The sequence below is a fragment of the Punica granatum genome, chromosome 7 (genome assembly GCF_007655135.1).
Source record: "Punica granatum isolate Tunisia-2019 chromosome 7, ASM765513v2, whole genome shotgun sequence".
Lineage (NCBI taxonomy): Eukaryota > Viridiplantae > Streptophyta > Magnoliopsida > Myrtales > Lythraceae > Punica > Punica granatum.
The window spans coordinates 10,260,156-10,281,701 of record NC_045133.1 but is presented as its reverse complement, the minus strand read 5'-3'; the positions used below and the strand labels follow the sequence as shown (position 1 = coordinate 10,281,701).

Below are 21,546 nucleotides of genomic sequence, written 5' to 3'. Positions count from 1 at the left end.
TCTTGGTAGTAATACATATAAAGTTAAAAACGTTTCTGAAATTCATAATTGTCTGCTGCACAAGATTATGTCGGTGTTAATTATCCATAAACAGGAGTTATTTACAAGAAATTTAATCTCTGTGCCTGTAATCTATGGCCCTTCTTTGTTGACCCATAATTTAACAATTGAATCAAAAAGCTCCTTTGTCGTGTAAAATTTGATGCAGGTCATGCGGTTGCTTGAATTTATTATGTACAATTGAATTGTTGCCAGTAAAAACTTATTACTATGGATAAATAGTTGTTATCCATGTTACAATAACAACTGTGCTAACTATACCAAACTAGCCCTATATGATACTAATAATATTTTGTAATTAACTTTTAGAAAGAATATCAGAATTAGTACGTGTAGCATATATATTATACAAATGAGTGGAATATGTTGTGGCGCACGAGATCATAAATTATGCAAGCCCAAAAAAAAGTAGTCAGAGTAGCAGTAATACGTATGGTGATCATATTAAACACAAACTTTTATGAAAAAGCATATTTAGTATAACTCTAAAATTTAATTACTTACGTGAATTCTTACAGGAAATTTTTTTTTTCTTTAACATGAAGACCAATCTTCTCAGATATGAGTGAGTGGTCTTAAACAACGATTTATTCGAACCAATGAGGTACATAAATCACTATAGAAACAAAACTCATAATACAAAGACCAGCACTTTTAACCCCAAGGGATTTGGCCTAATTGTTAATGAGCACCCAAGTTTGCTCTGAGACCCGGGTTCGAATCCCCTTGGGGCCACCGGAGCGCCTTTGGCGTGATTACTCGCTCCGTGCGTCGCCGGGGATTCACGGAGTCCCGGGGATTAGTCGGGCGAAGCCCGGACACCCCGGGTTAATAAAAAAAAAAAAGACCAGCACTTTTTTTTTTTGAATAAAAGGCCGGAAGGGGGAGACCAGCGTAGCAATCCCCCATGGAGATTAGAGGGGCTCCACAACCGCCATGGAATATTCACTCGAATGGGTAAAGAGCTCGGTAAGACATAGCTCACCTAGATCACCATGACCCTACCAAAGCGCACAGTGGACTAGAATAGCTCCCATAGAGTAGAGAACAATGGTCTATTAATGCGAGCGCTTTTATGTTTAAGTCAAGTTTCGACTCATTGACCTCCTCTTTTGAAGACGAAGTTCATTACCAATTGAGCTACCACCTTGGTGGTAGACCAGCACTTTCTGATGTAATGGTCCGAGAGTATAACTTTTTGTTTTAATCCCTCCTGACCTCATTTTCATCCAACCTTTTTCCCCCGACTTTCTTTTTACCCAGATTTTTTTTTTCCTATCACACCAATTAAGCACGTTATAATTGCTAAGCAAAACAGAATTTTCAGAAAATATAGATCAGCTTACTCGAGTGGCTTAATCCCAGATCTTTCCTACTTCCCGAACATTGTTGACTCATTCAGAAGTTCAGGAAAGAAATTTTACTTGGACTCATTTCACACGTCAACTGTCACAGAAAACAAAATTCGAAAAACATAGTCCAATTGTTTTGATGTGAGCAGCCTATAGTAATCGTTTGTGTCAGATCCGTGGCGTAATTATTCAGTATTTTTTCGGTAGGATGTAATTATTTAGTATTAAAAAGAAAAGAAATATAATCAGCACATCTAGTTCTTCCATCCCCACCTATGTCCATATATATCCTTGATTTTAAACTACATGTAGAATTTAGAGGAAACCCGCCAAGAATTTATGCAAACCCATGTATGTAACACCCAATATATGCAAACCCATGTAGCTATACACTTTGTTCAGCCCCTGCACCATCATCAAGCTCTTCTTCCCATTCCGTTGTTGGACCCGGATATGAACATGCTCCTTAGCCCCGGGAACAGCTGATTCCTTGGCCTCGGCTAAGGGGTTGAAGGAAAGAGGGAGACCAGTGTCTACTTCAACCATGAAATTCATCAGTTCGGAAGTTCGACTCACCTCACAAGATACCGCAATCACAGCCACAGTTATAATCAAACAGAATCAGTACTATGGAAATACAATCATCAAACTGAAGAAATACACGATCTTTCTAGCCAACTGATCGGAAGAACAAGACATGAATTCCATGAAAGCAGCAACGACGACTCACAAAAAAGAGCATCGGTCAAACATGAGGAAAACCGCACTATACAAGATCGTATCAAAAATGACTTGCAATGATTCTACTGCTAGTCATCAACGCAGGCTAGTTCAAGAAGAAGAAATTACTGTGATGAGATTGAGCCTCTACCAGAGAAGAAAAGTCGCTTCCTCTTTCATCGTCTTCAACCAAGAGATAATCAGGGAGAGAGGGCGGGGTAGACATACCTGAACGAAGGCAAAGAGGCAGGGGCGCTGGTAGTAATAAGTACGATAGTAGATTGCCTTTTCGTTAATAAGTAAGAGATCTAATTGCCTTTTTGGTTTACTCATCCTTTTAGATTTTCTCTATAAAAGAATATTAAAATCAAGCAACCAAAGAGTCCTTTTACCACAAACTGAGAATTTCCAAGATTTGATAAAGAAGCTGAGCGTTTTAGAATACGGCTCTATCGACTCCACTTGTCTGCTATATAAAATAGATTTTAAGTTATTGTAGTCTAGACTCCACAAAAAAAACAATAATGTATCCGGAATATGAAATTACCATCATAACCTTGCATTTCCCAGAACTTAAAAGTGCCTACTCAGCACAGGATTGTTCCATTTCCTAACAGATTTCCATGAATTGGAATGGTAATTTCACTTTCATGAGGCAGGGAAAGACAAGTAGATCCTCTTATTTTCTTTGGACATAATAATCCTACAAAATGATAGTAACACCAGTTTAAATCAAATGCAAGACTTGCTCTGCTTGCAGGGTGATAATGCTAATAACTTCACCTTAGAATCTTTCAATGGTACAAATAATGGATTCGCTCTCCCCAAAATCAATGCCAAGCAATCCCGCAGCAGCTCAATAAGCTTAAACATCCGATAGCACAGATCCAACTAGTAGACCTCAACATGCCACTGCTTGTTCTTCTTGAGCTGCGAGAGCTTTTCATCCCAGCTCTCCCCTCTCTGCTCTGCGACCTTCCTCAGCGTATCCTGGATTCCGGGCATCATCCCCCTGAGCCCACAAAAATATATATGCGCCCCATTATCGAGGAGCCTGAAGATCTTGTCGCTGTACTCCTCGATCTTGTCCTGCACGTACATCTTCCGGCCACTCTTGTTCTTGTGCTCTCTGCTCAGCGCCGTGTCGTACCTGAAGCAACGTTTCAAAACAGGACTCATCACTGAACTGAAAAACCATAATAATGGTGATAATAACAAAAAGAGCAGCTCATGAGAAGACTGGATGGATAGAATAGTTACCTTTTCAAATTATTAGTTAACATTCCAAATTTTTAACTTTCCAATCAAACAAATGAAAAACATAAGTACAATGGTTTAGATCGAGTTAACAAGTCCGGAAGTAATTGGAGTTTTTATTGAATTGTAAATTTAAAAGTTTGGATAATTTAAGAGAAACGGTTGATCCACTTAATTATTAAAACTTCTGTTCCCTCCCAACTCTTTCTGGGCTTTGGCGTCTTCCAGTTTTAAGGGGACTTTGGTATAGACACGCCTCATGTTACTTGTAGAATCCATTGGACGGACCAGGCCAAATTGGTTTTAAAAGCACTAACCTGAAATGGTCGGGGTAGTCCTTAAGATATTTTTTGAACTCCTTGTCATATAGTAGGCTATCAGAGTTGGCAACCCCAAGGAAGAGCCAGGCGAGCCCACGAAACTTGTAGGTCGGAACTGACTCCATGAACATTCGCCGCAGATAGCCCCTGAAAGGAGCAACTCCAGTCCCGGTAGCAATCATTATGTGGGTTGCATTCGGGTCGTCCTCGGGCAATAGCATAATTTTGCCCGATGGACCTGCAAAAAGTTATATAATCAATACTCTATTTGTTAAATCCTTACTTAATGTCCTTGACTTGTGCTAGAATACTGAAATCCTATTAGGCATTTGGAGTCTGCTTATCTGTCAAAAGCTACCATGCTGGAACCGCTTTTTTGATGATAGACGTTTTGGTATTGTGGGGAAGAGTAATCTTAGTAGGTTCATGCTTGTAAAATTAAAACTTCAGAAAATGAAATACCATTCTCGACTTAGAAATTTGAGAGTAATCTTATTAGGTCCATATTTGTACTAATCAATTAAAAGTACTTGATAGTCTAGAACCATCCATCGAGTGATCATCAGACTAAAACAGAAATTAAACACTTCCTAGGTTGCTCTCGAAAAACATCTGCAGCTCTCCAGTTTTCTATCTTCTTATCTTGAAGGTGAAGGAAAATTTAGGGGGAAAAAAATGGGTTGCATTGCATTTCACCATACAATTTATAACCCGATACAGGTAATATGCAATTCAACATATTCTCTTTCCTTATCAAGAAAAAAAAAATAAAAGTTATATAAGTGTGCGTGTTCATATATATATAAATGGAACACTTTTCCCAGTTTTTCAGTAGAATGAACCTAAAACTTCCAGACACTGGAGAAAGGGAACAGCTGAAGGAAAAACCTGAACAGAAATGATATGGTTTCTCCAAATTGAATGAATTCTTACCTGTAATCTGCACCTTATCACCGGGCTTTGCGTCACAAAGAAAGTTGCTGCAAACACCTTTCTTGGAGGGATCTTCCTTTCCTGTCTCAGGGTCATAATAAAGAGCACGACGGACACAAAGGCTGGCCGTTCGGCCATCAAAAGAGTCTCCATACCGAGTGGAGGCAATCGAGTAGAGCCGAACATTCTGAGGTGTCCCAGGTTTCTTTGGGTTTTCACCCTGCAAAGAGCAGGGAATAAAGAGGAATTACGAATGTTGAGTTTCCAACATAAAACTAGAGTAGTGATCCTATGAACAAATGATCCAATAGTTGAGACATTTTCTGGAGTTTCAGTTGTAATGACAATAAACATGATTATGCCTAACAAAATGATTTTAACTTATTCATCTCTTACTCCCTTTTTTTTGGTGGGTATCCCTCTTCTTGTGTTGAACCTTCATTATTTGAGCCTAAAACAACCTATATCCTTCTCAACAAATGTTTTGGCTAGATACCGACCATCTATTCATTTATTTTCTCTGGCCCGCCCATTTTTTTATTTTCACAATCTTTTAGTAGGGTTGATCAATCTCTTCCAGTGGCTGGACAAGGAACAAACGAGTTGCTGCAGGTTCAGTGACTTACAAGTTGACTGATGCATACAATTACAAGAACACATATTTGCACATTAGAAAGCTTTTAAAGGTTAAGGAATCTGACTTACGGGGGGAATAACACCATAACTCTGCCCTTCCCAATAGGGAACATTGCCACCATGATCGATCACAATGTGACACACTTCTCCAGGAGCTTTGGGGCCCACGAGCCTCTCCACAGAAACAATTGTTGCTGTATACGGCTCCTTCGGCTTGTAAAGATTGAGTGGGGGCTCTTTTGGATCCTCAAGTTCCAATGGAGTAACAGCGACCTTGGGCATGCTTGCCTGTTGCACTGACATGCATACTACGCACTGATCTCTCAAATTTTTGCTTGTTCTTTTCGAGCTCAGAGTCGAGAAAGGGGCCCATGATGTGACTCGGAAACTGATACTTTGTGCCTGCAGAGATATGAACAACGGGATGCACATCAAAACTTGAAAATTGCCAAATGAAAGAGCAAAGGATGCTCCTATTACACTCGTAGCCTGCAAAGGATGAGAACCAACTATGTAGCATCTACGCTGAGAATTCAAGTATAGTATACATCACTGGTCCGATCCTTTGTAGAAAGGACCCGTACTAACGAACTTGCAAAATGGATCTGTTTATCACAAAGGGACTTGTTGTTCCTGACCCTGCTTTACATTAATTGTTATTTGAGCCCGATATGATACAGTACAGGTTGTGCTCACCAAATAATGTAAATGAATACACAATTCGAGGGGAAAAAATACAGGGACCACTAAATTTAATGGAGAGCTCTACATGGCACCTTATACTCATAGCAAAACAAAAACTATTTGGTCCAAACAACTCCAAACCATGACTACGGATCGGCGAATAATTGAAACATTTCAATGATGAACTTCTTGTTGATTTCACACTATTCCTGCTTCCAGGGTAATCTTTATTTATATACGACATAACGTGAAATGCTGCTGCTATTATCAACTAGAGTGAAAGCAAAGCAGGGATTTGCCAAAGCATAATTGCGAGAATTCCTCGACCTCAGTCAGATCAACAGCAGCAAACATTCAAGAGACAAAAAATCAAGACACACCGCAATCAAAACAAGAGATTTCTCCCGAGAAGAACGAGAACAAGTCCTGACCTTGAACACGGATTTCGTGAGGGCCGACGAGTCGCCGCTCACAGGAACGGAAACAACAACCTGCCAAAAGAAAAAAAAATTCAAAAACCCATCAAACCTCCGATCAAATTCATCAAAATCTGATGAAAGGAAAAGCTCAATCCCCCTTTTTTTACATATCCGGGAAGACCCAACAAAAAAGAGCTTGGAAAGAAACCGGACCTGAGAGACAGCGGAATGGGCCATTGCTGGACCTGACAAGAAATGGGGTTTAGGAGATTTGTAATTGGGAGGGAGGGAGAGGAAGAGGCTCTGCTTATAAAAACATGGAAGAAGACAGTCATGGGTTGAGCTGCCGAGGAGGTGAGGTTGGTGATGTGATCTCTTGGAGAGTGGCAAAGGACAAGCTTTTTGCTTTTGATTTTGGCTCCTCGAGCTGCCGTCGCGCCACCTTCCCCCCACCCTTCCCTTCCAGGCAAGAGCAGTCTCTCTCTCTCTCTCTCTCTCTCTCTCTCTCTCTCTCTCTCTCTCTGCCTTTCAACTCTCAATCTTCTTAAAAAATTCAAAACGACCCAAAATTTGACAAAAACTTACAATTTGGTCCCTGAAAATTTCGCGGCTGAAATTCGTCCTTGAAAAATTTTTGCCATACAAATTGGTCTCCTCGTCTGGAACAATTCGACAAGTTAGACCCTCTGTCCCATTTTTCGTCTCGTCCCTAACGGAAGCTGGTGATGTGGCCCGTTTATTATCTGAGTTGGCCCGTTAAATTTAAATAAATCTCCTAAAAGGACATCATTTTTGTAAGTCAATTATTTTCTTTTCAGATTTAAAAAGAAATAACAAAAATAACTCTTATTTTTTACTAGGTACAGGGATCCCCTCTCGGCCATGCCGCCGAAGGAGGAGGTGGCCAAAGGGGGGCCCTGATTACATCGGCTTTTTACAGGGACGAGATGAAAAATGTGAAGGGTGGATTAAATTTTGTCGGAACATTTCAAATGGCGAGACCAATTTATATAACAAGAATCTTTCGAGTAAGAATTTCGATATAGTGAAGTATTTTTCAAGGTTAAAATTGCATGTTTTGTCCCCAAAATTCATGCGATCCCAACGAAATAATAATATATCTAAATAATAATATCGAAGCCACTAATTGTTTAATAGAGTTGGATCTGGTGATAAGATTTCATTTTGGTTCGACTTTAGCTTCCTATAGGTCACCTTGTGAACTATTATTGTGAAGAGAAGTTCAAGTGTTTTCCTTCTATTCCACCAAATGCTAAAGTCAGTTATGTTTTTGAGGAATGGTGGATGGGATTGGCCCAAATTTTCTGATCCTCAAGAGTCATTCAATAGTATGCTGCTAATCTGCAGATTAGCCAACAGGACAGGTTAGTGTGGATTCCGCGCAAATCGGGGGCGAGAGGCTCTTAGACCAAATCGAGGTAAGGTTTCCTGGCATGCACAAAGTAATCGGGTTTAGCGGATATATTCCACAATGAAGTACATAAAAGAGAAGAAGTCTCTCTCTCTCGGAGCTCCGAATGAAGCTTACTGTTATTAAGCTGATTGTAATAATCGTATGACGGTTCGATCCGGGCCAAGCTCGGGTCAACTTGTATAAATCCCATAGTATGGAAGGAAGGCCAAGTTGGGGCTTACAAGGATATTGAGCTTAGTATATAGAGTCAAAATCGAACTCAAGTATATTGTTCAAGCCGATCCAAAATGGCTCGGCTTGCTTATGCCTCAAGGAACCCCGCGGCCAGTTTCCATGCGTACAATTCCATCGACGTAATTCATCACACTGCTATTTGTTCATTTAGCCATGTATAATCTTTGATACCCTTGCATTTTTCTGATACCAATCTTTATTTTCACCTATTCTAGTCTCTTAACCGCAACTAATCTTCCATATATGCAGTATTTATGATTTCTTGAAAATCAATTTCCCTTTAGCCTTATAATTTTTGCTAATTTATAAATCTTGCAAAGTTGACTTACTAATGCAAAATCAAGGGATTTAGTGTCCAATATTGTTATCTGTCCTCAATTTGGAATCAAAGACATTTTGTCTTTTTCTTTTTAAAATCATAAAAATTGAATTTTTATTTTACTAAATCGGTTGGTTTGGTTTGAAAAAAAAGAATTTGAACCTGGATTGACTTATCATTGCACGATCGAGTATGTTGAAAATATTTATGGTCAAAAATATAAAATGTCAAAATATAAGTGGGGAATCTTCATGTTACTAAAATATTGACGTGTGTACGGTCAATATTCATTAATTGAAATCTAATAGCTGAGATATAATTATTTTTTCAATCAACTATCGTAGAATTTTCAATTTTTTTTTAGATTTTTTTGAAAAGGAAATTTAGATAAATAACTTTATCCTCTAATTTGTAGTAGATTTCTTGCGAATCAATTTTCTTTTATTTTGCCTTATAATTTTTGCTAATTTATAAATCTTGCAAAGTTGACTTACTAATGCAAAATCAAGGGGTTTAGTGCAATGTTATCCGTCTTCAATTTAGAATCAAGACATTTTAACCGACCTCTTCATTTCCTCTTCCGACCCTATCTCCTCGTAGACTCGTGAACCTCCTTATAACCCAAAAAAAGGGATTGTCTTTGAACTTAAGGGATTAACTTCAATTCGGATGCTCCTTAAAAGGATGATTTTACAAAGCCCAATCGAGGGTCGGGCGCCCCAACCTTGGCCACCCCACACCTCAAATGGGGTCGTCGGCTGGTCTGCGTAGGCCAGTGCCCTCGATCGGGGGGCCGATAGAGAGCCTCGTCCACCTCCTGATCGCCCACCACTTTTCTCTTTTTTAAATTATTTTATTTTATTTTTTATTTTTTAATGTAATTTAGTCCCTTAAGTTCCGTTTTGTGCGAAAGCATCCCTAAAAAGGTTGTCACATCAAAATTCCATTCAATTCTTGACGGAATGTCAACGGCGTGCTACACAGTAATAAAAAAAAATTGTATTGTCTCGTGAAATGATTTTATTTTATGCTGTAGTGTGATTTTCGAAAAAAATTTGTGATGTGTGGTGTTATTTTTCCTATAATAAAATATACGCTAAATAATAAGAAACTTGTTATTTTATAGAAAATTTATTATTTTGAATACAACAAGACTCTTGTTAAATAATAAATTTCTTATTATTTAATAAGAAACTTATCTTTTTTGGAGCATCATTATAATTCGCATTTTAATTAGGTGTCTGATGGTAGCAACTCTCCATATAATATGCATCGCAGTCTATATGATCTTTTTTTGGTACCTACCAATTTACCCGTCAGTCTTGACCCTAAAGTACTGTTGTAAGCCAAAAGCCTTTTTTTTTCTTTTAATAATGATTGTGGTTAGAAGCCAATTAGTTCTTTTTAAGACATATAACACTTTGATTTTCTATAATTTAATGGCTCTTATTTATTTATTTTTTTTGGATGGGTATTTTTGAGAAGTGAATGTTACATTAAAGGGATTTTTTTCTTTATAATATTATAGATAAGTACTGTTCAGAGTTCATAAAAATAATTTTACAGTTTGTTTTCCTCTATATATTCACAACCATATTTGTTTGTTCTGATAAAAGAAAAGAAAATAAAAAAGGAAGAACCATATTTGTTCGATTTCCTACAGGAATGAGTATCGTATTTTCATCACCGTGATGAATTTACGAAGATGAATTGCAAATGATTTGCGCGTCGCACAAATTAGCCGAGCTATGTACATGAATTTATTTTTTTCCCATAAAATTATTGGATAAGTCTTACTATAGTATAGGTCGATAATAATATCAGGGATCAATATTTATTTGCCCCGCGTACGAATCCTGGGATGTGCCATGCAATTGATTAAGAATTCATACTCTCGCTTCTATACAGCCTTTTTTTCGAAATACAATCCTATTTCATTCCACTCCACTCCATTTTTTCCTCAATTTAACAATATAATTATTATTTTTTTTATTTTTTTCTAACATTTAATAATAAATTCTCACTCATACTTTTTTCTAACCATTATTATAATTAATTTTTAATAATAAATTCTCTCACTCCACTCCACTCTTCCATCAATTCAACAACATAATTATTACTCTTTTTATTTTTTAATTTTAATAATAAATTCTCACTTATATTTTTCCTAATAATTATTAAACTATTTTTTAATAATAAATTTCTCCCAATTATTTTGTCCCATATAGGTGAAATAGAGTGGAGTAGAATCCTAACTCTAAAACCAAATGAATATTTCTAAGTTTTAGTTGATGAAGGATCCATACACTCACAAGCTTCCTAACCGAAAAAATTAAAATTTGCTAACGCAACTAAAACTCAAATATTTCTTTGCTTGTGCTTGGATTCAAGTTGGATAGTAATTCAACTCAACTTGATTTTATATAATAATTACAAGTATTGATAAATATATTAATGTCTAAAAATATATATTTATGTATATACAAATGTGAAAGTAAATAAAGAATTTATTATTATAAAATTGATTATAAAAATTGTTACGAAAAATTATTATTAAATGAAAGGAAAAAAACAAAATAATAATAATTATTATATTATTGAATTTGAAGGAGAATAAAATTGAGTTAAATAGAGTTAGATTATTATTACCCAAGCTAATCCAAAATATTCTATCCTACGTTTATCCCACATATAGTTATTGGAGTTTGAGATTCTTGATCTCTATGTACTCCAAAATTCTTTCACATCAGCAAACGATCCACCATTGCCACTTATGGTGACACAGGACGTTGCGCGAGAATCTAAAGATAACAATCTGCCGAGGTCTTCATTAAAACGCCCAATCCCGACCGATAATCCAATTCAACAACACAAACATAAATAGGAATACGATAGTTGCGATGTCATAGTTATACCTGCATTCACTTTGTCCAGCATCCGAATAGCAGTCATCATCATAACAAAAAACAGAGTTTTGAACTATTCATCTTCATATATTAACTTAAAAGTGGGATAATCAAAAGCCAAAATGCAACCTGACCCCAACCCGAGATCACTTACTCCATCTGCTACACGAAAGACCAGTTAACAAACATGAAGGTAAGGCAATGGTTCAAGTCATCATCGTCGAGGACTTTCCATGCCACGGCTTGCTCGTAGGACAATGGCCTTCCCATGCTTGAGACGCATATTCCTGCAGGCAAATATGCGAATCCCTGCACAAAATGAAATCAAGGAATGAATTTGAGCTCTTAATATTAATCAAGCAATTATTGATACATTCACTGGCCATTTGGTTGTTCTCTTTCTTCTGCCAGTAAACTATTGTGGATGGCAAGCCTTGTAGAGTTCCTAGCACCGTTACTTTGGTTCGCGGCTCTAATGGTTGAAACCGACTAAATTTTTCCTTTCAAGCCTGGGAGATTAGAGACTTCGAAGAAATTCACATTATACCTGTTGCATGATCTTTGCGAACTCCGAGAAGAGAGCCTTCCGTCCACTTTCATCGAGAATCTTCTCCAACATGATGTCTTGGAGGGCAACTAGAGTAGTCTCAAGCATGTCGAGCCCAGCTTGGTTAGCAAAGGTGAAGACTGGCGAGGCCTGTCAACGTAATTTCAAGGGAAAAAGACACCCAACTTCAGCACTTTATCCACTGCAGAGTTCGGAGAGACCACAGAACCAAAGTTAGAAACTATACATTGTTCTTCACCGAGCAGCATAAGATTGCATCAGAGTGGTGCCAAAGTTGCTTTAAAACAGCATCCCCTGTCTGTGAGTCACCTTGGAATAGTTCTCCTCCAGTGTAGACCCTAGAAAAAATCATTTCCATCAGTTTACAGAAGATACGGAATATAGAGGCTAATGCTAGAGCACAAGAAATTGATGGCAAAGCATATGTTCGTGATTTAGTCCAATCAATAAGGATGTGGATGACATTTGAGAAAGTATGTTATGAGAACCTGTAGCTTCGACAAATCCAACGTGCCAAAGTAAGAGCCTCTGGAGAACCAGGAATTGATTTTGGGCCCAGCTGTGGGCCGAGCCCCGTGGGGGCAATGGCCATTGCAACCCTCTGAACTGAGCCCACAACACTGCGAACATACTGACGAGCCATGGCTGCTACACTCTCCCTTAAATGGTTCTCGAATGTGAACTGGAAAGCTATTGTCAAGACCGACCGGAGGTTGTAAGTACTGTCAGCATCACTGGTGGATCGGGCCCCACCAGATCCCACCTCCAGTGTAGAAGCCAAGTCCAGTGTCCGAGTTGCTGCCGGCCCATCCTGTCAGGAGAAGAGCAAGTATTCATAACTGCTGGAGATTATAGAGAGTTGCATCAAATGATTAGTTCTGCTGCAAATATCGTTTCGCTTGAAGATTTCACATCACATTTCACAAGGCATTTCCAATTCAGTATGTCTAAAATGCAAGCGTACACACATAATTTTTCTCATGCATTAAAAAAACTGATTTTTTCCATATTACAAAACATCAGCGCAGAAGAAGGAAAAAAAAAAGAGAATAATTAATAGGATGGACCATATGAGACGTCAAATTTCTAAAATGAGTACGATTAAATTAAAGTATCTCTTTTGAAGGTAAAAGAATCTAAGTTGGAGCAGGACTGAACTGTTTTAGGGTCCAACTGTATGACACGGAAACCAGAGGGTAGCAAAGGAGCATCATCAGCAAAGGATTCATCGATCGGTGCAAAAACAAGCTGTGCACAGGATCCAACTGCATTTTCATCAAGCCCATTACCTAGCTGCAATTATAAACCAAGACAGTCAATTAAGAGTTAAAGAGCACATAATTAATACCTAGGTAAGCACTATGACTTTTTTTCTTTTTCCTTGAGGATTCCAGAAAAAGAACTACCTGTAGTAGGTACATATCACGAGCCAGAGCCATGTCTTCGGGGGAGAAAGCATGGCCTTCTAGCCGAACCACCTCCAAGAACTGCATCCAAGAATATGTAAATCAACCTTAATGATTTATGGGAAATAATAGGACAACGATGCAACAGCAGAATGGTCAATAAAGAAGTCTCCTGAGTGTCATCGCCATACGTAATGGAATTGTTTCCACGGAGCGATTGTATACCATTTCTTTCTGCTATGTAAGACCATTATGTAATGATATAAATAGACCAATGCATGAAACTGTAGATGAAGATTCATTACCTCTTCATGCTCCACAGTGTGGGCCAAGGGCAAGATGACGTGGCTACTGGGGAAGCCACCAGCCCTCGGACAGGGAACCCCATAAGGACTAGCTTTAAGGCATGCCGCTGAGTATGCATCAATTCCATAGTCAGCCCACTCAGAACGGTGCTCCCGAAGAAAGCGAACCAGAAGAGCAGGTGGAACATTCTGTTAAAACACCAACAAAATGCCAAAGAAATCTTTGTATGTTATCTCACAAATGTATAAAATATGAGTCAAGATATTTTGTCCTTACGAGGATGTTACCTGGAGAAGCATGGAGGCCTTAGCACAGAGGACCCCTCTTCCAATATTTGGAAACATCGCGGCATTATATTGAGACCCAAAATATTTGTTCGGAGATGAGTTAACCATTATGGTTACATCTTCTACACCATCACTACCGAGAAGGGACCACCCGTCATCAACAAATCCATTCACCGCATCGTTAAACCCTCTGCATCAAATAATCCATGACAATTAATCCACAGAGAAACAATTAGTCAAATAACATGATTGAGTAAATGAGTAGAAAAGGAAGCAGCCAAATATCGAAATGACGAGAACGTTTTCAACATTAAGGTACAGGAAAAATCTCTTCAACACTAAGGTACTAGACCAGATTCATCTGGGTAGAAACCAGAGTCCACATAGTATAACTGGCGGGATGTGATCCAGTGGTTTGGAATGGGTACCTGCACAACCTCTGACTGAATGTCCTCAAGACTGCAGGCTGGCGGCCCCCACCAAACTGAACCTCTCCGCTACTTTCCTGTGCAATTTGCCTTATATGTCGTAGACCCTGGAGACAATTTTTAATATCGTGAGAGGAAAGAAAGCAAAACAATTTTTCCGGAAACTTGAATATGACATTCTTACAGCAACAGTCATCTTTTGGGCAAGAATCTTCGATGATTCATACAGTGGCCTCAGAACCTCGGGAACACTCCATGCCTAAGACGCAATTTGTCATTATCATTACAAATAAATTGATTGAAAGTATATGGAGGGAATGGATTTATTAAAGTGAATGTGTGCTCACATCAAGGTCAACATGATCAACAATATGAATGATGGAGCCGCCTCCTTCACAAGGACGGATCAGGTATCCACTTGGAAGCATCTCAGCCCTCGCAAAACCCGAGGAAGGTGGGGCTGATGGGCCACCAATAGTTGAAGTCAATGACCTCTCACAAATCTGCAGTACATAAGTTACATTAACTTAAGACGAGCATTACTTAATTAACTAAAGATCTCAAAAGATCAGGAGATCCTGTTTTTCCATTTCCATGAAGGAAGACTTGAACGATGCACCTACCACAAGACTCCCATCCTCCAAACTCGTAGTGTACCTCAGCGTCCAAAAATCACGGGCCGCTGCTAATGTTGTGGGAGCATAGGTCTAAGCAAAGGACAAGAGCGAAGTGAGAGAGAGAGAGAGAGAGAGAGAGAGATTATGGTTAAATTTTTTATAGGTACCATAAAAGCAATTAACAGAAAAAGTCAGAGACAGCTTCCACTGTTAGTGACACAACCTGCATGTAGACAAGCTCAATTGTCCCTCCATTTCCAGTAGGGATCACACTGACCACATCAAGGCACCGACAGTCTCGAAACCAAGATGGGCGATCTTTAAGTATTTCGGCGACCTACAATGTAATTTATCATATAAATGAAGATAAAAACAAAGAGAATACAGAGTAACTAACAAGAGCAGGTTAAGTCCCATGAATTGGCCAAGTAGTTCAAGAAGTGAGCTCTGTTGCCCCAAGTTAAACTGCCGGGAAAGCCACATAGACTTTGTAGGCCAAAGTTTGAGTCCCCAAAGAGTCCAATGACAGCAAAAAGTAGAGTCCCATGACAGCAAAAAGTAGAGGAGGCACAAAGGGTGTAACTAACGAGAGCCGGCACAACTGGCACAACTTTAGAGAGCAGAATCTTGGTTTGATCAAATAATTAGAGGGTTCCATCACCCTCTCATCTGATACTGAGCACCATGATCAGCAGGTTTGTACATGGGCCTAGGAGACTCCTACACAGCCAGCACCAAGAGTAACTAAAAGAAGATAGAGAAGTCATCAGTACCTTTGTGGGCTCTAGACTAACGAGACCACAGACTCGTGCTGCTACCCCACTGCAGTTGCGGGAGACAGCAACGATTCCAATAGAATCCGGACCAGGCTACAAAATGTATCAAATGATTAATATCTAATGAGTAATTTAACTGAACTATGATTCACAAAGTACATGGAGCTTATAAAAGATATAAGAGCAAAATATTACCTTCATCCCAATCATTTGTACCCAATCGACAGCAGTTCCAGTAGCCTTTGAGAGGAACTGCGCGAGGGTCTCCTCAGCAATTGCAAGAAGACTGTAAGCAATTATGACATGAGAAAGATGCTGTGTTAATCCATCAAAAACATGCTCTTACGTTTTTAAAAGTCTAATTCGGGGAAAAAAAATTACCCTGCTGGGCTGCTAGCATCCTTTGGAGGTTGCTGAGCTGCTGGGTTTTGCTGCTGCTGACCACTCATGACCACAGACTCACAGCTATTGTCTGTGGTCGTTGCTGATGACTGCAGATCAAAGCTCTCAGTAAGATATGGAAACACAACTAAAACAAGCAAACATTTCTAGAAAACCAGGAACATAAATATACATTTGGTGCAATCATTTTGTGATTCTAAATTATAGGTATCACATTATAAATGACAATATTCAAAAAGAGGACGAACAGAGGAAGCATCAATGCAGGGTTATAAGAGAAAGGGCTTACACTCTGAAGCTGCTGACGCATGTAACCATTCTCGTAAACTAAATGGGAGACTTGTTTCTGTAACCGATCATTCTCTTCCATCAGCAACTTATTCATAGCACTCAGCTTCCTATTCACCGTCTGAAGACGGAATGATTCCTTCCTCTGCTTCTCACGACATCTGTGGAAGTCACAAAGCCTTAGTTTCCGGACAGCTCACCAGCTAAGAAGCATAATCGTCAAAGTAAAACCAGAAAAATCCGGTATAAATGGAAGGGTCTAGGGCATATATGCACATAGTGAGAGTAGAGAGTAATGTCCATGAACTAAGAAATCTTGCAGAAAAAATGAATCAGGGTACTCTTTCAGCAGTTACTTGCATATTCCGACTGCATATAATAGGGAACAAGCTGGATTCTTTACTATCATCCTAGAATCTCCAAAAGCTTTTTTTAGCCCAACAATGTATTCAGATCAAGGAAAGCTAAATTACTAGAACTCCGACAAACTAACTTCGTTTGCATAAATACAAAAAATTAGTGTAATCATTTTTATCCCAACAATGTATTCAGATCAAGAAAAGCTAAAATTACTAGAACTCTGACCAACTAACTTCCTTTGCATAAATACTAAAAATCAGTGTAATCATTTTGCTTAAATAGATATATCTCGGAGAAGACATTTGTCTTCCAATTAATTGTGTGTCAAAACACAATGCTACACACTGGAATGAGCATTGGCTCCAATTTCAAGAAATTCGAGTTAAAATCTTCTAAGAGCTCAGTACACAACATTGATTTAAATGAGGAAATAATTCGTCAGGGATAATGGACACTGAAAATTGATTACCCACAAAAATTCAAGTATGTCAGAAGTTCAGTGCAGAAAAATAAAGCAAAAGAACATAGAGGATTTTTTATAAAAGAAGTGCAAAGGAACAGAAGCGAAAGGCCAAACAGAAAATCAAATTCTCACTCATTATAAATTACTTTTTTTGAACTAGAAATATTAAGGAGCAATCCCTTTGAAGACCTCCTGCATAAATGATTAGCAACCCATGATAATGAAAACAAGAACGTAACCCAGATCAGAAGTTCACAAAGACCATGGATCGAAACTAAAAGAACTGTTGTAATTATCTTCCTGTAAATATTAGTGAAAAAGTCAGAAACCCTATCAAGTTATCATTTATAAAAAATTACGGTTAAAAACACCCCCAAAAAAAAAGTTAACGAGGCCATAAAAAGATTCTGGGTTTGCTGTCAGTGATCAGTGATATCTATATATGTGTGTGTGTGTGTGTGTGTGTGTGTGTGTGTGCATAAATGATTAGCAACCCATGATAATGAAAACATGAACGTAACCCAGATCAGAAGTTCACAAAGACCATGGATCGAAACTAAAAGAACTGTTGTAATTATCTTCCTGTAAATATTAGTGAAAAAGTCAGAAACCCTATCAAGTTATCATTTATAAAAAATTACGGTTAAAAACACCCCCAAAAAAAAAGTTAACGAGGCCATAAAAAGATTCTGGGTTTGCTGTCAGTGATCAGTGATATCTATATATATGTGTGTGTGTGTGTGTGTGTGTGTGTGTGTGTGTGTAATAGAAGGCGACAAGAAATATTAAAACACTAAATAATGCCCGCATGGCAACAAAAATCAAGCAAAATCCTCAAAAGAAGAGTCACAAGATCCAATTTTTAAGAGACACGGGTACAAAATCTACTGTATAGCAACTCCCAACAAAGATAGATAATGCAGACAGACAACATTACTCTCGCTAAGCCTCATTCCTTGGTAGGCAAAAAGTCAGAAATGCAGGATACGGATGAATATTGAATGCATAAAAGAATAGTATAAAGGCAAAAATAATGTAAAATTTTCTCATCAAGAAAAAACATCAATAGATCATGTCCTTCTGAGTAGCGCTGCCTTATTTCTCTAGAAAATAGGAAAGACGTTCAATGAGCATTAAGTACATCGACATTTCCATTTTTAACCAAAGTCCTTCAGAATCATCATGCATTAAGACATAATATCTCTTCGGAGACTTTTGGAAAACATTTTCCGATATCTAATAAGTCCACTGAAAACCCAACTTCCTACCCGGATTTCGCTTATCACAAGACCAGAACAAACAAAAGCAGAACCGAAGGAACAATCAGAAAACAAAACATCAGATGATGGACAGAAGAAGACGACCCAGAATGCACCCACATGATGGACCCTCACTACGATGGAAAACGTTTTCCATTCCCGAGTTTTCCCGAGGTGCACTTCTCAAGAAAATGGAAAACAGAGTTAAGGAAGAGAGGCAAAAAGGGCCAGTCTTCCCTTTCCTAAGAACCTTTCTTCATTTGGGCAGTCTCTTCTTTTTCCAAATCGACCAAACAGAGCTCGAAGTCTCATCATTTGGGCTGTGTTTATTTTATTTTTGTTTCCTCCGCCTTTTTTTTTTTTTTAGTTTGGGGTTACCTGCGGTTTTGGAACCAGACTTTGATCTGTTTGGGCTCAATGTTGCAGAGAATGGGGCACTCCCGGATGAGCTGCTGCCGGCGGAGGGAGCTGGGCTTGGGGCACTCATTGTAGACCCTCTCCAACGCCTCCACTTGCTCCGGCGTGTACCTCACGTACTTGTTGTTGTCCATCTGCTGCTGCTGATGCTTACTGTTCAGCGCCGCCGCCATAGACCAACCCACACCAACACCACCACCCCAAAAACAGAAACCTCAAGAGAGAGAAACAGAGTAGACTGATGGGGTGCTTCTCCTTCCTCGCTGTCTCTTGTTTCTTCTTCTTCTTCTTCTTCTTCTTCTTCTTCTTCTTCTTCTTCCTGTTCAGGCAGGCTCTCTCCACGAAAGAGAGCCCACTCTCTCCTTCATGGGTCAGTCGGGGAAAATGGTGCCTTCGCTTGCTCTTCTTCTTCGTCTGCTGGGACTGTTGTTGGGTTCAAATGGGGGGTCTTGTGAGAGGAACAGAAAGAGAGAGAGAGAGAGAGAGAGAGAGAGAGAGAAGGGGGGGACTGACTAAGGCAATGGTCCTGTGGTCTTTATCTCGGGTGGACACCAATCTCGAGGAAAATGAAATTCTTCTCTCAGCAACACCACCCCACTTCCTTCCTTCCTTCCTTCCTTCCTTCCTTCCTTCCTAGAGAGAGAGAGAGAGAGAGAGAGACGCACACACAGACGCAGATAGAGAGAGAGAGAGCGTGTTAAAACCCACCCACAGAATTATTATCTGTGGAGAAAAAGGAGGAATTTTGTTTGGGGAGTGTCTTTTTTTTTTTTTCCCCTCCTCTTGTGTGCGTGGGTATGATGTTGAAGGAAGGAAAAAGAAACTAGCAGAGTTGAAAATAAATATATAAAAGAAGCGGCAAGAAATTTGGAGGGCCAGGGTGGTTTAATATTTATTATTTATATGTTTTATAGAAAAAACAACTTTTTCCTACAATTTCTCCGGTTCTTTGTCATCTTACGCAACGAACTCTTAACTTTATTTCATCAATTTTGACATAAATTTATGTTATAACCTGAACTAATACGCCAATTCATGGAAATTTAGAAATTTTGATTTTAAATTAAAACTAATGATACATAAATAAATCTAAAATCAAAATAAGAAGAGAGAGGAATCTTAACTTGAATAAAAGGATAGAAATAGGAAAGGTTGGAGAGTGAGAATAGTGAGAGAGAATTTTTAAGAGAAAATGGTGGAATGTGAGTGATAAATTTATAAAAATATTCTTAAATCTAATGGTTATCATTTTTTAAAGTTCAGTAGGAGGTTTGGAAACTAATGTTGTACAAAATCTAATTGTCAATTGTGGGAATTTTTCGTGAAAATTTGGAGCAGTTTTGGATTTAGAGATAAATAAGAATGGTCGATTATTGTACTTTACGTTTAGAATTGTCTTTATTTTTAAAAAAGTGATAAAAGATTATTTCGAAAGTATTCCTTTCTTTACAATATATTAAAATTTATGAAAAATTATCTGGTGGTGATAGAATCAAACTCTCTCTTAAATAATAGTATTAGTAAAATTAACATTGCAATTGTTGTTAAAATTACATTTCAATTCTTCCCTCAAAGAAAAACATTTGAATTAATCCAAGTCCAAATAATGTTATACATACACATATATATGTGCATACATAAAAATAGAAGCCAATATAAGAATGCATATGAATGAGCTATTATGATTCTTTTTTTTGGCTAAATAGCTATTATGATTCTTGCGTTCTCTTATTGCTAGACCTTTTTAGATATAACTTCAAAATAACAAAAAAAAATATAAATAACATTAGAGGATTCTGCTCTCTCTATCTCTCTCTAACCTTTTTTGTAATCTCTCTCTCCATTGCCTTTTCTCGAACATGCCAAAAACCTCTCTGTGCCCCCTGCAGCAACTGTTGATGTGACATGAAATTGTAAAAAAGCAAAAATTTAAATAAATAAATGAACAAATAAATAGGGAAATGGAATAATGTAATATTAAATGAATGAGGGAGGGGGCAGAGCGTGGACTGATTTCTTGCTCTGACAACGTCAGAGGGCCGCTTCTTTATTTATTATATCGGTGAATGGGGTAAAAATTTAATTGCCCTTTTCTTTTCCTTCCCTTTTACTCTAACCGTAAAAAGTAAAAAGAAAAAACACAAAATATTTATATATATATTAATCGAAAATAATTATAAAAAAAAAAAAGAGAGAGAAGACAAGTTCGTCTGCCTCCCTCAGGTCCTCCTCGTCATGTGAGGATGCATTCCAGACACCAGTAGGAGGAGAAACGACGAAAGGGTGATCGTAAAACGACAAAGTTGCTTCTGCCTGGATGGTCGATCACCCGCTGACGTAATTAGTAGGAAAAAATTATCAGAAAATTCTTAAGGATATCATATAAGTGTGTGCTAGTGAAATAATTTAATTCATTCAGCAAAAGAGAAAAAATAAAGGAAATAGTTTAATTTAATTCATAATTAATTCTTATACTCAAATACAGATATTTGTATCAACTAAAGATACTAATTCTTATATAGAAAATCGCATTAAAAAAATGAACTTCGGTTTTATGCCCGTTTTGTAAATACAAAATTTCAATTAGTATCGAGAGATCGATATTCCTACAAAACTAATCATCTGACCAGTGCATTGCACATGCATTTGTAATATTTTAGTTTTAATAATATGTTATGTTATTTTTATTTTTAA

At 38.0% G+C, this 21,546-nt stretch overlaps 2 protein-coding genes across 2 annotated transcripts; both read right to left on the bottom strand.

Moving 5' to 3' along the window:
* Positions 1-2,664: 2,664 nt before the first annotated feature.
* On the bottom strand, positions 2,665-6,888 carry LOC116214148 (ferredoxin--NADP reductase, root isozyme, chloroplastic). Its single transcript, XM_031549471.1, has 6 exons — positions 6,595-6,888; positions 6,394-6,453; positions 5,348-5,680; positions 4,643-4,862; positions 3,707-3,947; positions 2,665-3,282 (listed from the first exon to the last, which is right to left on the bottom strand). The coding sequence occupies exons 1-6, from the start codon at positions 6,616-6,618 to the stop codon at positions 3,024-3,026; spliced, it is 1,137 nt and encodes a 378-aa protein (XP_031405331.1). The 5' UTR covers positions 6,619-6,888; the 3' UTR covers positions 2,665-3,023.
* A 4,307-nt stretch (positions 6,889-11,195) lies between these two features.
* Positions 11,196-19,484, bottom strand: LOC116214278 (homeobox-leucine zipper protein HOX32). Its single transcript, XM_031549663.1, has 18 exons — positions 18,814-19,484; positions 16,355-16,514; positions 16,045-16,154; positions 15,859-15,949; positions 15,661-15,756; positions 15,111-15,224; positions 14,894-14,977; positions 14,618-14,773; positions 14,455-14,529; positions 14,271-14,377; positions 13,843-14,032; positions 13,555-13,743; positions 13,250-13,330; positions 13,002-13,136; positions 12,332-12,654; positions 12,070-12,181; positions 11,823-11,972; positions 11,196-11,584 (listed from the first exon to the last, which is right to left on the bottom strand). Exons 1-18 carry the CDS (start codon positions 19,023-19,025, stop codon positions 11,438-11,440), a joined length of 2,532 nt encoding a protein of 843 aa, XP_031405523.1. The 5' UTR covers positions 19,026-19,484; the 3' UTR covers positions 11,196-11,437.
* Between the last annotated feature and the right edge of the window lie 2,062 nt (positions 19,485-21,546).

Excerpts from the sequence above, each read along its gene's own strand:
- LOC116214148 (XM_031549471.1), bottom strand. The coding sequence starts at position 6,618 with ATGGCCCATTCCGCTGTCTCTCAG. Across the intron at positions 5,681-6,393 it reads TCACGAAATCCGTGTTCAAG|GCACAAAGTATCAGTTTCCG; the intron begins GTCAGGACTTGT and ends ATATCTCTGCAG. Across the intron at positions 3,948-4,642 it reads TGATAAGGTGCAGATTACAG|GTCCATCGGGCAAAATTATG; the intron begins GTAAGAATTCAT and ends AACTTTTTGCAG.
- LOC116214278 (XM_031549663.1), bottom strand. The coding sequence starts at position 19,025 with ATGGCGGCGGCGCTGAACAGTAAGCATCAGCAGCAGCAGATGGACAAC. Across the intron at positions 14,033-14,270 it reads TTCAGTCAGAGGTTGTGCAG|AGGGTTTAACGATGCGGTGA; the intron begins GTACCCATTCCA and ends TATTTGATGCAG. Across the intron at positions 12,655-13,001 it reads TACAGTTGGACCCTAAAACA|GATGGGCCGGCAGCAACTCG; the intron begins GTTCAGTCCTGC and ends TTCTCCTGACAG.